At 50.4% G+C, this 18,366-nt stretch overlaps 1 protein-coding gene across 1 annotated transcript in view; it reads right to left on the bottom strand.

Annotated features, from left to right (window-relative positions):
• The window catches only part of ST14 (ST14 transmembrane serine protease matriptase), a 52,362-nt gene extending 35,909 nt beyond the window's left edge, over positions 1-16,453 (bottom strand). Inside the window, exon 1 of the mRNA XM_008021529.3 lies at positions 16,101-16,453. Within this exon, the coding sequence (XP_008019720.2) occupies positions 16,101-16,181 (81 nt within the window). The 5' untranslated portion in view covers positions 16,182-16,453. The remainder of the gene's footprint in view (positions 1-16,100) is intronic.
• Between the last annotated feature and the right edge of the window lie 1,913 nt (positions 16,454-18,366).

The raw sequence follows: 18,366 nt of genomic DNA, 5'->3' as shown, positions 1-18,366 counted from the left end.
CAATTGATCCTGGGCAAGAAAGAGTGACTCCAGGCCAGGCGTGGTGGCTCATGCTTGTAATCCCACCAGCACTTTAGGAGGCTGAGGCGGGCAGATCACCTGAGGTCAGGAGTTTGAGACCAGCCTGACCAACGTGGAGAAATCCCGTCTCTACTAAAAATACAAAAAATTAGCCAGGCGTGGTGGCATATGCCTGTAATACCAGCTACTCAGGAGGCTGAGGTAGGAGAATCACTTGAACCCGGGAGGCGGAGGTTGCGATGAGCCGAGATTGCACCATTGCACTCCAGTCTGGGCAACAAGAACAAAACTCCATCTCAAAAACAAACAAAAAATAAATAAAGAGTGAGAGAGAGAGAAAGAAAAGAAAAGAAAGAGTGAGATTCCGTATCAAAAAAAAAAAACAAAAACAATCAGCCAAGATATGTTCTAGCCCTCTGGGACTGGATCACACCAGCCTGGAGATCTGTCCACCCATACTCAGACCCAACAAAATCTGGAGACAGACTTGAAAAAAATCTAACACAGGGACAAAGGAATCCAAGAAAATCAGCGATCTTAGGGACGGTATGTGATAGATATGAATTTGCCATTCCGCTTGAAATTCCAGCCGTAAATGAAATGCAGAGAACACTTCTGTTAGGAGCACCACCTAATCTGCAGTCCTCCTACATGAATGCTCTCTCGGCATGCAGAGTCATGCAAGATACACTAGACCCGTAATTATCAGGAACCCATAAGGTAACATTTATGGCAAACTTGAAAAACATATCAAGAGAAAGGGGATAGGAAAAAGGGTTAATGAACCAGTCCGGGGAGAGCCACAAAGACAAAAAGAAATCTGGGCTTGCCTACGCTGGCTGTTTCATCAGTCTCTCAGGGAAGAGTCTGTAATGTGGGCAGAGCCTTTGGCAGTGGACGTTGGGTGCTTATCACCAGTGACAGCAGAGGGTGAACTGCCAAAGTCCTGCTCTTTTTATGACCACAGAGTCCTCTGGTGAGGGCTGACAGTGGAAGACTATGCTTGTCTGTTTGGATGCAGTCTTTAAATTTATCAAGCAAAACACCTTGTCCTTGTTGGCAACGTGCCCTATGAAATGTAAGATGAAGTCGTTTTCTAAGATGGAGTTACTTGTGTCAAGGGTGGCTCTACATGGGGAGTTGGTAATAACTGCCACCCACACCCCCACCCCACACCCCACCCCCAGGAGAAGCAGCAGAGGGCCCAGGAGAGCAACACTGGATTTGGAGTCAGATAGATTTGGGTTCAGCTCCCTGGGTTTTTGAAAAATTATCCTCCCTTAACCCTTTTTTCATCTGAAAATGAAGCCGAGCTGCTGTAAGAATTAGACGTGATATTGAAAACACCTAAGTGGCACAAAGATGTCCAAAAATAATGAGTGTATTTGCTATGGCCACCACTTCCTTCTCCTGGCCGTGGGCCCCAAGGAGGAGGGATGGGACAATCCCTTGGGAGCCCTCAGAGGCGGAAGAGCAGCTCCTGGGGCTGCAGCCGTGGGCAGACTCCCTCCTCCTGCCGCTGTGGGTCTGTCCGTGGTTTTGGATTTCCTAACTTGTCCTAAGGAATGATCCAGAGGCCCGTTGTGTCCTGCTCCTGCTTCAAGCCAACTGTTTCATTATTTTCAGGCTGTGCAAAAAAAGTATTTGAAACAAGGTTTTCATTGTTTTAAAAAAAGTTTTTGGAAACTACCAGAAGCTTGATGTGTAAGCTGAGGCCCAGAGCATGCTGCGAGCTGGCCAGCACTCTCTGGCCTTGTGGGGTAAGCCACCCATGGGTGCAAGTGGATAGGGACACCCTGGCTGGCCTTCTTCTCTCTCCCAGAGAGAGTGGACAGAGGGGCTGCAAGGAAGCGGACGGCAGTGGAGCTCTGCTGGAACCGTGGGTCGGGGCAGAGTGACAAGGGCGGGTAGATGTGGACCAGCCAAGGATGGGCTCCTGGGCTCCTGGAAAGACCTGCCAGGTTGCTCCTCAGTAAGGCCCAGTAGACTTGCGCTGTTAAGGTCTTTCATTTTTTTGTTGGGGGGGTGTCTGTTTGTTTTGTTGTTTGTTTGTTATGTTCTTTGTTTTTGTTTTGTTTGTTTTGAGACAGAGTCTTGCTCTGTCGCCCAGTCTGGAGTGCAGTGGCACCATCTTAGCTCACCGCAACCTCCGCCTCCCAGGTTCAAGCAATTCTCCTGCCTCAGCCTCCCAAGTAGCTGGGACTACAGGTGCCTGCCACCATGCCTGGCTAATTTTTGTATTTTTGTATTTTTAGTAGAGACAGGATTTCACCATTTGGCCAGGCTGGTCTTGAACTCCTGACCCCAGGTGATCTGCTCACCTCGACCTCCCAAAGTGCTGGGACTACAGGCGTGAGCCACCGCACCCAGCCTTTCATTTTGTTTTGAAGTTTGAATGGGAACTCCAGCTGTTCCACCAGACCAGAGGGAGGAATGGCGCTGCCTGGCTTTTGGCAGATGAGTGAACAGTGGGTGGAGAAATTAAAATCAAAGGGAGACAGTAGGTAGGCCTCAGTCATTAGCAGGAATTAGCTAATTATGTTCTATTTGGAAAGCCATAAGTGGTTATTAACCCACTTTTAAGAGGGGAAAACTGAGATGCAGAGAAAAGTATTTGCCTCAACGGCTCAGGGCTCTCAGTCCTGACCACTCACCTGGTTACGCCAACCCTCCCCTGCACCGGCTCCCAGAAAGGGGAGGCTTGTGTCAGGCAGTCCTCACTGAAGCTGGTTCTTTGCCCTCCTACAGGGCCCCACTGCAGATGCGTGAGGCTTGTACAGAGCGCCCTTGACAAAAGTAACTCCATCTTGGAAAAAGACGTCATCTTATGTTTCACTTTGTCAACAGGGACAAGATGTTTTGCAAATAAATAAACACAGCATCCAACCAGACAAGGACATACACAAGCTTGCTCCTCCACTGTCCGTCCTCAGTAGAAGACTCTGTGGCCGTGCGCGGTGGCTCACGCCTGTAATCCCAGCACTTTGGGAGGCCGAGGCAGGTGGATCACGAGGTCAGGAGATCAAGACCATCCTGGCTAACACGGTGAAACCTGGTCTCTACTAAATATACAAAAAATTAGCCAGGTGTGGTGCGGGGCGCCTGGAGTCCCAGCTACTCGGGAGGCTGAGGGAGCAGAATGGCGTAAACCCGGGAGGCGGAGCTTGCAGTGAGCCGAGATCACGCCACTGCACTCCAGCCTGGGCGACAGAGCGAGACTCCGTCTCAAAAAAAAAAAAAAGAGGAGAGCCAGGCACAATGGCTCATGCCTGGAATCCCAGCACTTTGGGAGGCTGAGATGGGAGGATTGCTTGAGTCCAGGAGTTTGAGACAAGCCTGGGCAATGCAGTGAGACCCCATCTCTACAAAAAATTTTTTAAAAATTCGCTTAGCATGGTGGCATAGCTACTCAGCAGGCTGAGGCAGGAGGATCACTTGAACCTGGGATGTCAAGGCTGCAATGAGCTGTGATCACGCCACTGCACTCCAGCTTGGGCAACAGAGCAAGATCCTGTCTCAAAAAAAAAAAAAAAAGGCAAACAAAAGAAACAAAAAACAAAACAAGAGAAAAGAGCAGGACGTCAGCAGCTTGAAATGGCTCTTAATTGACACCATCTTGCTGTCACTCGTGATAAGCACCCAGCATCTGCCAGCGAAGGCTCTGCTGACATCAGAAATTCTTCCCCATGAAACCGACGGACTGCCCAGGTCAGAGCAGGAGGGTCTTTTTGTCTTCGTAGCTCTCCCTGGACTGGTTCATTAACCCTTTTTCCTAACCCTTTCTCTTGATGGTAAATGTTACTTTGATGCGGGATGTTTAATCTAGACATTTATATATTGATTAAGTACATGATTAAGTATGGCCTGCAATGTTGACTGACTTGTGGAGTGTCTTGAGCCTGTGTGCCCGAGGTTCTGACTCCTGAGCGAACAGGAAGTACTAAGGAGAATTGTGTCTCTGGGAACTCCATGTGGCTAGTGGTTTTTATGATTGAAATTGCATCAATAAAAGTCTGACCTTGTGGAAAGACACAAACGTGCAGGGACCTAGTTATCTTTGACCTTGCACCACTCACAAGACCCCCCGCAATGTTGCAGAAAAGCGAACTGAAGCCCAGAGAGACCATGCTCTGCAGATCTAGCAAGCCCGCATCTGAGTATTTATCCAAAGGAAGGAATTGAAACCAGGATCTGAAGAGACAGCTGCATCCCATGCTCACTGCAGCACCGTTCACAGAAGCCAAGATGTGGGAACAACCTAAGCGTTCCTTAGCCAATGAATGGATACACAAAAGGTGGTCCATACATTCAATAAGAGATCTTGTAATAAGTGTTCTTATCACAAAATAATAATAATCATGATAAATAAGTAGAATAATAGATAAAGGGGGCAGGAGGAAACTTTGGAAGGTGATGGATATTTTGCAGCCTAACTTATGGTGATGTTGTCACTGGTGTTTCTACACGTCCACACTCATCAGGTTGTACACGTTAAATAGAAACAAAAGAAATAAAAAACAAAACGAGAAAAGAGCAGGACGTCAGTAGCTTGAATTGGCTCTTAATTGACACTATCTTGCTGTCATTCATGATAAGCACAACAGTGGTATCATCTGCGGATCTTATTCAGACTTCCCGTTTCACTGCTACTTATGTGAATATTAAATTCCATTCTATGTCATTGCTAGCACAGGCCGCTGTCTCTAACATCACAAAGAGGTACAGCTTTTTGTATATCAATCATACCTCAATAAAGTAGTCTAAATCAATAAATACAGTGTTTATTTCAAAAAAAAAAAAAAAACAACACTGCAAATGGGCCCAAGAGATGGTCCCCTGCTGTGCCCATCCCTGTATATGGGTTATTACTCCTTCCACATTGGTCCAAGGGCACTGGCTCCCCCAACTCTCACCTTGGCTCTAGCCAGGAGGGTCCCCAAGCCTGTTAGGAACCAAGAGGTTCCTAGGCAGACGCATCTGCCTGCTCAGAATGGCTGGGCTCCCCTACCGCCTACCGAACCCTGCCTGCCCTCGAGCACACAGGCCAAAGCTGAGTCTCACCAAGAATCCTCCCGGGACCACAACAAGCCATGGTACTTTCTCCCTGGAGCCTTACCTCTTCCCCAGCCTGCACCATGCTGGGTGGACCAGGAAGTCCTAGCTGGTCACAGTGCCCCGGTTTCCTTTTCCTACTGCCTCTCTCCCTCCCCTTCCACCCTTGACCTTGCCCAGAGTTAGCACTTGATTGATTAATTGATGGATTGATGGAAGGTCTTCTCTCCCCATAGCCACACTTAGGCAGCCTCCCCAGGGCAGGCTGGAATAACCCACGAGTTGCCAAGTGCCCTCAACCAAGAAGGGGAGAAAATACTCAGTCCACATCTCAGGGCTCTACTGACAGTCCCCCAGGCTCTCTGGGGTCAGACCTGGCCTGGCCACCCACTGTCCTCAGGCCCCATTTAAGGTTGGACTTTGCTGGATCTCTCCTGGTCCTCAGTTCAGTGTGTCGCCCTCAAAACACACACACCAGGACATAACCTCTTTTGCCAATTCTAGCCAGAGAATTCCATCTCTGCCTCTCCAATTCCACTAAGTTTGCACCAGCCCTCTCCTTATGTGCCAAAGACCTACTTCCCGGCCCAGCTGCCCCACCTTCCTCCTGCCCCAAGTCACCGGACTCACAGCAGAAGCATCTGCCTGCAGCAGCACAACCATGCAGATCCCCCAAAACCCAACAAGAGAAACAAGGGGTGCAGCCAGCGCCTCATAACTTCTTTTCATTCATTTTCTTGACTTTTTATTAAATCCACATTCTGATTTCATGAGCTAGTGTGCCTTCTATTACTGACATTTTTACAGAGATACTTGTAGATTTCCATACAGTTGTAGGAAATCATACTGAGATGTTTGTGCAACTTGCCCAGTTTCTCCCAACAGTCACACCTCATAAACCTCTATCATAATACCACAACAGCAGGATCGTCCGCGGATCTTATTCAGACTTCCCGTTTCACTGCTACTCACATGAGTATTAAGTTCCATCTATGTCCTCGCTAGCATAGTCCCGTCTCTAGCATCACAGTCAACATTTTGAACAGCTCCAACACGAGGATGCCCACGGCCTTCTGTAACCACAGCCACCTCCCTCCTGTCTCCCACCCCTTCAGTTCCACAATCGCTAATCCATCCTCTACTACTAACATGCTGTCATTTCAAAAATTACGTTATATAGGCCGGGTGCAGTGGCTCACGCCTGTAATCCCAGCATGAGGCGGGTGGATCACCTGAGGTCAGGATTTCGAGACCAGCCTGGCCAACATGGCGAAACCCTGTCTCTATTAAAAATACAAAAATTAGCCGGGTGTGGTGGCAGGCGCCTGTAATCCCAGCTACTCAGGAGGCTGAGGCAGGAGAATCGCTTGAACCCAGGAGGTGGAGGCTGCAGTGAGCCCAGATTACACCACTGTACTCCAGCCTGGGACAGAGCAAGACTCTGTCTCTCAAACAACAAAAAAATTATGTTATATAAATAAATAATATGGTATGTATGGGACTGTTGGCTTTTTTTTAACTGCATAAAATTCCCTGGAGGTCCTTCAAGTCGTTGCATCTATCAGCTTGTTCCTTTTCATTGCTGAGTCATATTTCATGGCATGGAGGTGCCAGGTCTGTTTCTGCCTTGGTGGACCCAGGGATCTGCAGAAGCTAGCGGGAAAGACCCAAGCCAGCCTGCAGCCTCTAGAACTGGTTAGGTTCTAAAACACTCCTCCACGGCTACAAATCTGAGCACCTGTTTTGGGGAAAGGACCAACTGTGCAAATAGGGGGGCCCCACCCCCAGGGGAGGGCACCAGGAGGTCTGTGTCCTCTCTTAGAACCAGACTCTGTCCTGGTGGAATAGGATACAAGTGAGGGGAGAACTGCTGGATCTACCCTTAAAACTGGATTCTCAGAGCTGGGACAGATTCTGCAGGGCATGTCACCCACTTCTCATCCTCGCGGGACCATCCTTTTGGAAGAAACAGTGTTTTCCTTAGTACCAGCATTAGGAAGCTCTTCCTTCCACCAAGTGTGATCAGCACCACAATCACCTCTGCACTAATTAGCACTGCAACAGAACCAGCCTAGTTTCTCAGCTCAGGAGACGCTCCAGTGGAAGCTGTACCTCGGTGCTCGTGTGCTCGCTCAGTCGGCACCTCCTCTGGCTAAACATGCTCAACTCCTCTGATCATTCAAACAAAATGTTTTCTAAACCCTGGCCATCTGACTCAATCTCACCCTTAGTCATCTTCCCTTGAAGACACCGTTTCCAGAATTCACCGGCATAACCCACAAGAGGTCTGACCAGCGTGGCCTCCACAGAGGCTGCCTGCCAATTACCTCCCTCATTCTGTTGGCTCTTTTTCCATTAATTGTCCAATAATGCGTTCAAGTAACACACCCAAACAATAAAATGATTAAAATAAGAAGGAAAGAATGATATGTTCCCGTGATGAAAGCTTACAAGGCAATCAAAAATAGTTTTTCGAAAAGTAGAGGCCGGGCGCAGTGGCTCACGCCTGTAATCCCAGCACTTTGGGAGGCCGAGGTGGGTGGATCACGAGGTCAGGAGATCGAGACCATCCTGGCTAACACAGTGAAACCCCATGTCTACCAAAAATACAAAAAAATTAGCCAGGCGTGGTGGCGGGTGCCTGTAGTCCCAGTTACTCGGGAGGCTAAGGCAGGAGAATGGCGTGAATCCGGGAAACGGAGCTTGTAGTGAGCTGAGATCGTGCCACTACACTCCGGCCTGGGCACTCCATCTCAAAAAAAAAAAAAAAAAAAAAGTAGATAATGACATGGAAAAGCTATCTACGATAGAATGTTAAATGAAAAAAATAGGCTGGGCACAGTGGCTCATGCCTGCAATCCCAGCACTTTGGGAGCCCAAGGCAGGCAGATCACTTGAGGCCAGGAGTTCAAGACCAGCCTGGCCCATATGGTGAAACCCCCATCTCCAATAAAAATACAAAAATTAGCTGGGCGCGGTGGCACACACCTGTAATTTCAGCTACTTGGAAGGTTGAGGCAGGAGAATTGCTCGAACCCGGGAGGCAGAGGTTGCAGTGAGCCGAGATCGCGCCACTGCACTCCAGCCTGGGCGACAGAGCAAGACCCTATCTCAGAAAAAAAAAAATAGTCACTCCTGCCCTTCAAAACTCAGCTCAGGCATCTCCTTGGAGTAATTCTTGGAGATCCCTCCCCAACACCTCCCTCCCAGACTCACGTCTTTGCTGCAGAGTGGAATTAATGATGACTCCATTTGGGGGAGAATAGGTGTGCACACAAACAGCAGAACACGCACACAAGGCTTGTGGGAGAATATAAACCAAACTATTTATAGAGGTTCTAAAATCTGGGAGAGGGAATTTCAGAGGAGTTTCACATTTTACACTGTACATTTCTATATTGTGTGACTTTAAAAAAGAAAAGTTTCCTAAATGTTGTAATGAGGAAAAAAATTTTTTTAGAAAACATGCATAGGCAATACCAAATTGTTAAAATGTCTCTGTAGGGGTATTCGTGTCATTTTTATTTTTAAAAAAAATTTATTTTTTTTTTTTTTTGAGACAGTGTCGCTCTGTCATGCAGGCTGGAATGCAATGGCATGATCTCGGATCACTGCAACCTCTACCTCCCCGGCTCAAGTGATTCCCCTCTCTCAGCCTCCCGAGTAGCTGGGATTACAGGTGCCCACCATCATGCCTGGCTAATTTTTGAATTTTTAATGGAGATGGGGTTTCATCATGTTGGCCAGTCTAGTCTTGAACTCCTGACCTCAAGTGATCCACCTGCCTTGGCTGGTGGGATTACAGTGCTGATTACAGTGCTAAGATTACAAGTGCTGGGATTACAGGCGTGAACCACCATGCCCAGCCTCATTTTTAAGTTCTTACTACTTATCTGAGTTGGCCAAGTTTTCTTTGAATATGTATCTATTAGCCTTTTAATAATAATTTTTAAAGGTATAACCAAATAAAAACATGGGGGGAAGAAAACACACTTTGACTTTGGGCAGTGACACTTGCAGGCCTGGTCTCTCCTGGGCTCGCTGTCAACTCAGAACTCTGGGTCTCGTGGTTTCTGCTCCGTGGTTGAGGGAGGTGGCTCGGTGAGCGAAGCACTGACTCCTGACCCAGACAGATGTGTTCTGCTCAGTGCAGCCTATCAGACAGGCTGTCCAGCTGCTCTGACTCATGATCAAGTCATACAAGGTACTGGCCTTTCCCTCCCAGCTGGTGTCATCTATGGAGCTGATAGGTAAAGCCCCAAGTCCTCATGTGAGCTGTTACTAAATGAGAAATGGCACAGAACCCAGGAAGAGGTGAGAAGCAGCCTGAGGTCACCACCCAAAGTGATGTGGATTCAAGAACAGACCCCCCCTTAGTCACAGCCTTTCAATCAGACACAAGCCTACCAGACCTTCGATCCTCCAGCACCCAGTGCTCCATGCCCAGCAGACGGGAGGCCAATAAAACCCCCTGTCCAGGATACAAGTGGTGCGTGCACAATGACCAACTAGATACATTGAACCACAGACAGTAAGGAGGGGAGAGAGGCGTGAAAAATGATTTGTTGGCATAGGTGGGTGAATTGGTTTTCATTTTAAAACTTCCACCATAATTTTTAATTGTATGTATAATACATGAAGCCACATCTAAGTAAAGCCTGTTGAAACCACGTCTCCAGCTGTGCTCCTGGTCCACCAGCTATGGAACCTCATCAAAAGGGGAAACCAGACAAGTTGGTGTAGGATGTTGGTAGCACACCAGCACTGGTACCAGGTGATCGCCACTTCCTTGTTATGTGCCCACAGCTCTCTGGTGAATAACGTGTTCTAGCAGTTTGCTGGGGATATGCACCGTCACCGTCATCTCAGGAACACAATTGTAGCATGGCATCGTGGTGAGCTCCCTGGCTTTGAAGTCGCGCAGATCTAAGTTTGAATTCTTGCTCTACTTCTTACTGCCTTTACACAAACCCTTTGAGCTTCAGCATTCTCATCTGTGAACTGGGCATTTTTTTCCCAGGTAGCTGTTGTGAGGATAAAGTGAGGTCATGAATTGAAGTGCAGATATTTAGTGAAAGGTAGAAATAACTGTCATCATATTCTTCTCCACTCTTTCACCATCGCCACCACCATCATCATCCCCACCACCACGTCAGCATCACCAGCGGGGGCCAAAAAGAGTCAAAGGATCCAAGATTTTGATCAGATAGGCAACTATCACAGGATTCAGAGAAAAACCCCAAAATACTGCTAAGCCCAGGCAGAATAGGAAAATTCTGAAAATACGAGCATCTGAGACAGAATATTTAGCAGGGAGCTGTTTCTGGAAATATTCTTAACAAAGCAAAAAGGGCAACGACTGCCCGCGAGCGCTGAGCAAACCCCAAACGCACTCCTCACACTGCCAAGCAGGCCAGGCTAAGCACTCTGAGAATTCCGGAAGTTTCCATTCCCAGGCTACCAAACGGTTTCTGTAATTTAGTCCCAGGCATCTCAGAAACATCCTGAGAAGAGAAATCCAGTTTCTTTCCGAAATCTGATGAACTCCCAACCTTTAGTATTCCACCCCCTCCTGAGCCCGGTGGGCTGACAGCCCTGTTCCCATGTCACAGCCCACACAGGATACAGCAGGGCCAGACTACCTGGGCTCCAATCCACATTCCACCACTATTTTGCTCTGCGACCTCAGGCAAGTTACTTAGCCCCCCTGTGCTCCATTTTCGTCACCTATAAAAAGGTAATAACAATAAGGCTGGGCCGGGCGCGGTGGCTCACGCCTGTAATCTCAGCACTTTGGGAGGCCCAGGCAGGCGGATCACCTGAGGTCAGGAGTTTGAGACCAGCCTGACCAACATGGAGAAACCCCATCTCTACTAAAAATACAAAATTAGTTGGGCATGGTGGCACATGCCTGTAATCCCAGCGGCTCGGGAGGCTGAGGCAGGAGAATCGCTTAAACCCAGGAGACGGAGGTTTTGGTGAGCCAAGATCACACCACTGCGCTCCAGCCTGGGCAACAAGAGCGAAACTCCATCTCAAAACAATAATAATAATAATAATAATAAGGCTGGGTGTGGTGGCTCACACCTGTAGTTCCAGCACTTTGGGAGGCTGAGGTGGGCAGATTACTTGAGCCCAGGAGTTCAAGACCAACTTGGGCAACATAGCAAGACCCTGCCTCTATAAAAAATACAAAAATTAGTCAGGCGTGCTGGTGCCCACCTGTAGTCCCAGCTACTGAGGAAGCTTGAGCCCGGGAGGTCAAGGTGGCGGTGAGCCATGATTGCACGACTGCACTCCAGCCTGGGTGACAGAGGGAGACCCTGTCTTAAAAAAAGTAATAATAATAACACTTATCTCTGAGAGGGGTAATGCTTGGTCTCAAAGACCAGTGAGACCACATCTTACTTCCCTTCAGCCATACCTGACTCAGGACTAGGTACAGAGTTACTTCAATGGAGCTGGGCAGGAAAAAAGACAAAGAGCAAGCCATGCTCAATAAATGCTAATGATTATTAGTATTCATGATGATTAGTATTCTAGACACTCTAGTAATCATTGCACAATATCAAAAGCAACATCATTTCAGCACCTGGGCTCCCAGGGGGCTCTGTCATATTTCCCTTCCTCTTCCAAAGACAACTTCTCTTTCAAGAGAGACATGAGCCACCAACCTGGGCAGAACCACAGACCAGAGAAGGAACAGACATCAGGGAAGTTGAGGACCACAGTGTTCCGAGGGACAGAGGCCACTGGCCACAGCAGTAGGCAGTCTGGTAGTCTGGTTCCCAGGGAGCAGAGCGAGGGCCAGGTGGGGGGAGGGAGCTGTAACTGATTCTCCTTCCGCAGCCCGTGACAATGTGGCATCAGGCCAGCAAGCCGGCTCTGAGCAGATCCACCCTCTGACCATTTCCACTGGGAGCAGGCAAAGGCAGCCATCACGCTAGGGACATCTTCTCCTCTTTCTCAGTTTTCCCAACTCCTAAACGAGGAATTTCTAGGTGTTCCCAGGACCAAGGCAGAGGGAAGGGTCCAGAAAGCCCCCTAGAGAAGGCAAACTTCCGGTCCACTCCAGCATCTGAAGCCCCACCTACAGGACAATCTTAGCTTCCTGCTGCTTTCTGCCTTCCCAACCCTCTCCCTCACCCACTACACACACCTGCCCAGCACATGCTCTAGAGAACAAAAGAGGCCGTTCTCTAAAGTTTTATGTGGGCACAGTGGCTCACGCCTGTAACCCCAACTACTTAGAAGTCTGCGACAAGGAGGATCAATCACCTGAGCCCAAGAGTTTAAGTCCAGCCTGGGCAACATAGCAAGACTCCCATCTCTAAAACACAAAACAAAATAAAAGTTTAATTTTCTATGGTGGGAGGGGTAGGGGATGAGAGGGAGAAAGGGATATGCAGCTGGCACACATTTTCTTTTCATAGAAAGATCTTTCTCCTAGAAGCTGGGTAAAGTGGGGGAATGAAAACCAGAAGGTCGGCTGGGCATAGTGGCTCACGCCTGTAATCCCAGTATTTTGGGAGGCTGAGGCGGGCAGATCACCTGAGGTCAGGAGTTCGAGACCAGCCTCAACATGGAGAAACCCCATCTCTACTAAAAATACAAAATTAGCCAGGCATGATGGTGCATGCCTGCAATCCCAGCTACTCGGGAGGCTGAGGCAGGAGAATTGCTTGAACCTCGGAGGCAGCGGTTGCAGTGAGCTGAGATTGTGCCATTGCACTCCAGCCTGGGCAACAAGAGTGAAACTCTGTCTCAAAAAACAAAAAACAAAGAACACCAGAAGGTCTTAGGAAGAGGTATCTGTTGCTGGCGAGTAGTTCCTTGAATCTTTGGGGCATTTCCCTGTGTTTGGCAGGGCAGGATGGCTCCTCTGTGAGGTCAAGGCCCCACTGACAACCTGGGTTCTCAGCCTCTCGACAGGCGTCCTACCGATACTATATAATTTTCTTATTTGTCTCAAGTCCCTTTCAACTAGAAAACTCAAGCTGCATCATTTGAACACCACACTGCAACTTACAAAGGGCTTTCATGTAAAGTACCCCGCTTAATCCTTTCAACAAACCTGGAATATGTATGTCATTCCCATTTTATAGGCACAGAAACCAAGCCTTAGAGATATTGGGTAACATTTCTGAGATCACGTGGCTAGACAAGGCGGCCCCAGGTCTTGGCTGCCTGTTACCTCCTACCACCACATCACAGATGCCTGCAGTCCCAATTTGCTGACCTGGCCCTTCCAGCTTGTGTTAGAGAGATGCTATGTGCTCACTCAGGGCATATCGAGAAGCTAGTACTCAGGAGTCAGAATTTAGTCCCTGCATCCCACACTACCTTGGGTGGTCCCAAGGATGGGGGCTATGAGTCTAGGGTCTTCCTCACTGCTATTTCCCAGCACCTGGCACAGATTCAGTCAGTGGGTTACCTAGCAGATATTGTTATGTGAATGAATGCCTGAATGACTGACCAGTTAACAAGCAGATGACTCTCTGAATAGCCAGAGTTGTACACCCTAGCCCCTAGACATCTGATTTTGACCACACAACATCCGCTCTTCCAACCCTGGTCTCTGATGCTTAAGGGATGCTGAGCCTTACCTAGGGCAATCGTGATCTGAGAAGGAACCAGTGGATGTTAAGGCAGCTTTATAGTCACCATCAAATACTCAACAGGAATCAAGATCCTCAGGGAGGCAGGCTTCCTGGTTCTCGTTAATGGCCATAAGAAGTGGCATCTGTGCCCCTGCTTGCTCGCAGACAGGGCTCACACCATCTCCAGATGCAGTAACGTGCATCTGGGCTCTGAAGGCCATGCAGAACACTTGATGGGAACAGCAGGAGTGGGGTAGAGGCCACACCATCACCCTTGGGAAGGAGACAGCCAGATACAAATACCACCGAACAAGGGTGCAGGGATGGATGCAGCTGAGGGCAAGGAACCCAGAAATAACAGCACCCTGTGGGCCAGGCTCTGCTGACCCAGATAGCAAACCCAGGGGCAGCAGCCACACCTCCCAGCCAGGAATGGAGATCCTAGCTGCAACTAGCTGCAAACACACACTACAAGGTGATCCCAGGGACTGGGATTTCTGGTGAGGCCAGGGGTGGGAGGAATCTGTAAGACGGAAATGAGCTTCAGCCAATTTCCTCTGGATACTCTGCCTCACAGCTAACTTTGGCATTCGTCTCTTAGCTTCGCTCTCAAGACTGGATGTTCTTTAAAGGAAACAACCACATCTTACTGGTCTCTGAGAGCCTTCCCTTCACCCGTGCCTGGCCCAGGACTAGGTACCAAGTTAGTGCAATAAAGCTCGGCAGGAGAAAAGACAAAGAGCAAGCCACAAGAAGGAAAATGGCAGAGAGGGGAGGAACAGCCCAAGGGTGCAGAGAGCAAATGAGCTTCGCAGAGGAGGAAATGAGCAGGGATGGGGGAAACTAAAGCCAGGGCTTGCAAGTGACAAGAGAAATCCACTGAATGTGGGATCCTGGGGGTGAGTGGAAGGTGAGCCCCAGCCTGGCCACTTGTCTGGGTGGTGAGATGGCTCAGAGAGGAGGCTGGGCCACAGGACCAGGAAGACCCCATGTGGGCAGGAGAGTCCTAGAAACGGAAGTCAGGAAGAACAAACTTGGGGTGGGGGCATGGGACTGCCCTGAAATAACAAATTCCAAGCAGCAAGCTCTCTGCTGAGGAGGCAGGGAGCCTAGAGCCCCAAGCAGGCAATTAGCAAGGACTCACAAACATAGCAATTACAGCAAGGAAGAGAAGGTGAATCTGCCTCACAGCAGGGCACAGGCACAGCCAGGGGAAGGACCCAAGTCTTCTGGTCCACTGGAAGCTTTCTTCCTTGTTGAGGGTGAAAAGTGGAGAAAATAGCAGAGCCCAGCCCCGGGTCCTGTCTGTGGTGCAGGCAGCGTCCAAAGCCCCAGCGTCTGATTTTCTGCAAGCTCCCTGGGTCGAGATGCTGCTCGGACAAAAGGAATTGATCTGAGACAGCACCAAAATCAGGCCTGACTCAGGGAGCAACGGCGGAGGTGTGGAGGCCAGGGGCACCCGGAAGGAGGGGAGAAGGTGAGGGTTGGCAGGGCAGGGAGGCCATCATTTCCAGAGGAGCAAACCCCCTCTGCCAAACAGCCCCTGCCTCTCAGCGCCGCCCTGACCTGGTATGCCCTGGCCTTCCAGAAAACCTGGCGATCTGCGCTGGACAGAGAGGGTAGAGACCTGGCTGCTGTTCCCGCCCGGGCACTACCACCTAGGTGGGTCCATCAGTGAAGTGACTAGCAACCCATCCCAACTCCATACAGGAACATGTAATCTTTCTGAGATCTTTCAATAGGTCTTTCATTGTTCTTTCTGCCAAAGAAGAGCTTCCTGTTTCGGTACCTTGCAAAAAGCTCAAGACATGTTTGTGTTCCCACATCCCTTCCCATACAGTCGGCTTCCCATACAGCCGCCTTCCCAAAGGGCTCCATCCCCCCTCGCGAAGCCCAGGCAAGCCCGACTCTGGAGTTCCCAGCTCCAGCCCCTGTGTTAGCCAAAGCCCTGCCTCCCAGCTGTCTTCTGCGAGGTCCCAAAGTGCCTTTTGACGGGGAAGGAGAGAGACGAAACAAATTTTCTGCAGAGGCCAAGGATGGCTGAGACTCCAAACTCCCCTGAAACTTCACTTCCGCCCAAATAACCCCACTCCGAGCCCCTGGTTTCTTCCAGATGTTCACTAACAGCGCGAGAGTCACGGAGGGGCCGAGACGCAGCCCCTGTTTTCACCTCAGGGAAAGGACCGAGGGCGCAGGAAGGCCCAGGGGCTTCCCGCCTCCCCCTGGCGGGGCGCAGCCGGTCCGGTACCGAAGGTCCGGCCAGCCCCGCCCGCCCGCGGCCCGGCACCCGCTGAACAGGAAATTCCACCTGTGAGCCCAGCGCTTGGCCACCGACCGAGCCGCCAGGGGAGCCGGCAGAGTCCAGCGCCGCTGCAGGGTCGGGCGGGCGGAGCTTCCCAGCGCCCCGCGTCCCCGGCCGGCGCTCACCTCGTGCCGCGAGCTGTACTTGAGTCCCGCGCCGAAGTCCTTCGGGCCCCCTCCGCCCTTGCGGGCCTGATCGCTCCCCATGGTCCCCGAGGCCGGTGGCGGGTCTCAGAGGCGTCGTCCCTGCCGGCGGCCGGCTCCCATGGCCCGGGGGCGCGGGGCGCGGGGCGCAGGCGGCGGAGTTCCGGGCAGGCCCAGCGCGCCCGGCCGGCGGCGGCGTCCTCGCTCTGGCGCGCTCTCTCTTCCTCTTCCTCTCGCTCCGGCTGCAGCTCCGCTCTCACTCTCCGGCCCGGCCGGCGCAGGTAGTTTCAGGGTGTGGCCTCGGCCCGCCCAGCCCGCCGCGCTCGCCTGCGCACCTGCCCGGCTCACCTGCCCGCCCTCGCTGGCCCTGGGGGAGGCTCCTCCCCTCGGCTCTGGTCCTGAAGGTGAGGGAGCCTCACTCGGTGGTGGTCGCTAAGGCCCTCACCATCACCACGACAGCGTTCACCCACCCCTCCGGCCCTCGCAGGGGCCCTGCCCCGGGAGGGCAGCCCTTTATCCACCTCCTTGATGCCAACCATGTTTTCCCTCCTCCCTCATGCGCCTCCGGTGTTTCCCCTTCACCTTGCTCGCTTTGCTAGAGGACTAAATCTCATTTATGAACCCCCCCAAAACCAAACAGAAACCAGAACCGCCTCTGGCCCAGCCTCCCCGTCAGCCACGCAGCCTCCTGTCCTCCAGGCGGGAGGCGCTTGCTGGCGCCTGGGAAGGCCCAGTGACATGAGCTGCTCCACCAGATGCCCTCTGAGCCGTCCCAATGCCCCTCGCCACTTGCAGCATCTGATGCTTCCTCAAATGCCCCCTTTCCCTGGATTCCCGTCCTACTTTCTAGTCCTATATGTCATGATTCCCAAAGTTCTTCCTTCAGTTTCATCCCTTTCTTCTCTAGGCTTTTTCTCTTGGCAGCACGTTTGTCTTATGGCTTCAGCTAGGAAAACCTCCCTCCCAGCACAGACACCACCAAGGAGTGCCAGGTCTGCCTTAGCGGTCGCCTGGGGACGTCTCCATTAATGTTCTACTGTATTCCATAGCCAATGAACATTACCAAGCAGATACTATGCGCTAAGCACTGTCTTGGGTACAGGGAAACAGGAGTGAACAAAATAAAAATTCCTGCTTTGAGATCAACAAGCCCCATCTTCCTTCCCTGACTTGCCCATTTTCCACTGTTTTCTCTAATTCTAATGGCAGCATTCTCCCAGGCTCAAATCCTGGAATCATCTTTGATTCTCCACCTTGCTTATACCTCATATCCTGTTAGTTCTAAATCTCGTCAGGACTCTGCTGGTAAGTATAGCTCTTCCTTTCCTGCGCATTTAGAAGACCCCTATGCAAGCCCTCAGAGCCCTTTGCCTGGGTTTGTGTAGGAAAGAGCTCCTGCCTCTGGGCTACCACCCTCTAATCTCTCCTACATATAGCAATCAGGTAAATCTGAAACCACAGCTCCTTTGTGACTTTCTGTGTCTCCCGGATCAAATCCAATCTCCTTAGCGTCACTTCACACTCTGCCCTGTCCTCCCTTAACACCGTGCCTCCCACCATTCCTGTTTGGAGCCCCTCTCTCCAGTCAGACTTTCTGACCTTGGCACCTTTCCTAAAGCTTTTCATCCCCTGGAAGCTCTTCTCCTTCACACTCACCTCCGCATATTGGGTCAAAGTCACCAATGGGGTTTTTTAGTGTTGTTCACTGAGTGTTTTTAGCTCTCTGCCTTCTGCGCACAGGCCAGGGTGTTACTCTCTCTTCTCTGAAGTTAGGTTTGGCAGTATGGCTAACCTATGGTTTCTATGGTAACCAAGAAAATGTCCAGGGAGGGGACACACCACCTGTATATAGCAGCGTAAGGAGGCACTGGACAATTCCCTGCTCTCTTCTGAGATTAAACCTCTGTGACCTGTGACCCTAAGTGACCACAATGACACGCACTGGATATGCAGCATGAATGAGGCATCAGTCAGCTTTTGGGATGTTAAGCCACCGAGAGTTGAGGGTTGTTTGTTATTGCTGCAAACCTCACGCATCCTGACTGATGTGCTACCTGCTCCCCAGGAGTTTCCTTCCCTCTCAAACAAAACTACCTCTGTTTGTACCACTCTCGTGGAACTCACCACCATTTCATTTCATTTCATTTCATTTCATTTCATTTCATTTCGTTTCATTTCATTTCATTTCATTCTGTCTGTGTCTTAGCTGTCTTTGCACCCTCAAAGCCTAGCACAATGACTAACACAA

This window comes from Chlorocebus sabaeus, chromosome 1 (genome assembly GCF_047675955.1).
Source record: "Chlorocebus sabaeus isolate Y175 chromosome 1, mChlSab1.0.hap1, whole genome shotgun sequence".
NCBI lineage: Eukaryota > Metazoa > Chordata > Mammalia > Primates > Cercopithecidae > Chlorocebus > Chlorocebus sabaeus.
The sequence above is the reverse complement of the archived record's forward strand: the minus strand, read 5'-3'. Positions and strand labels throughout refer to the sequence as shown.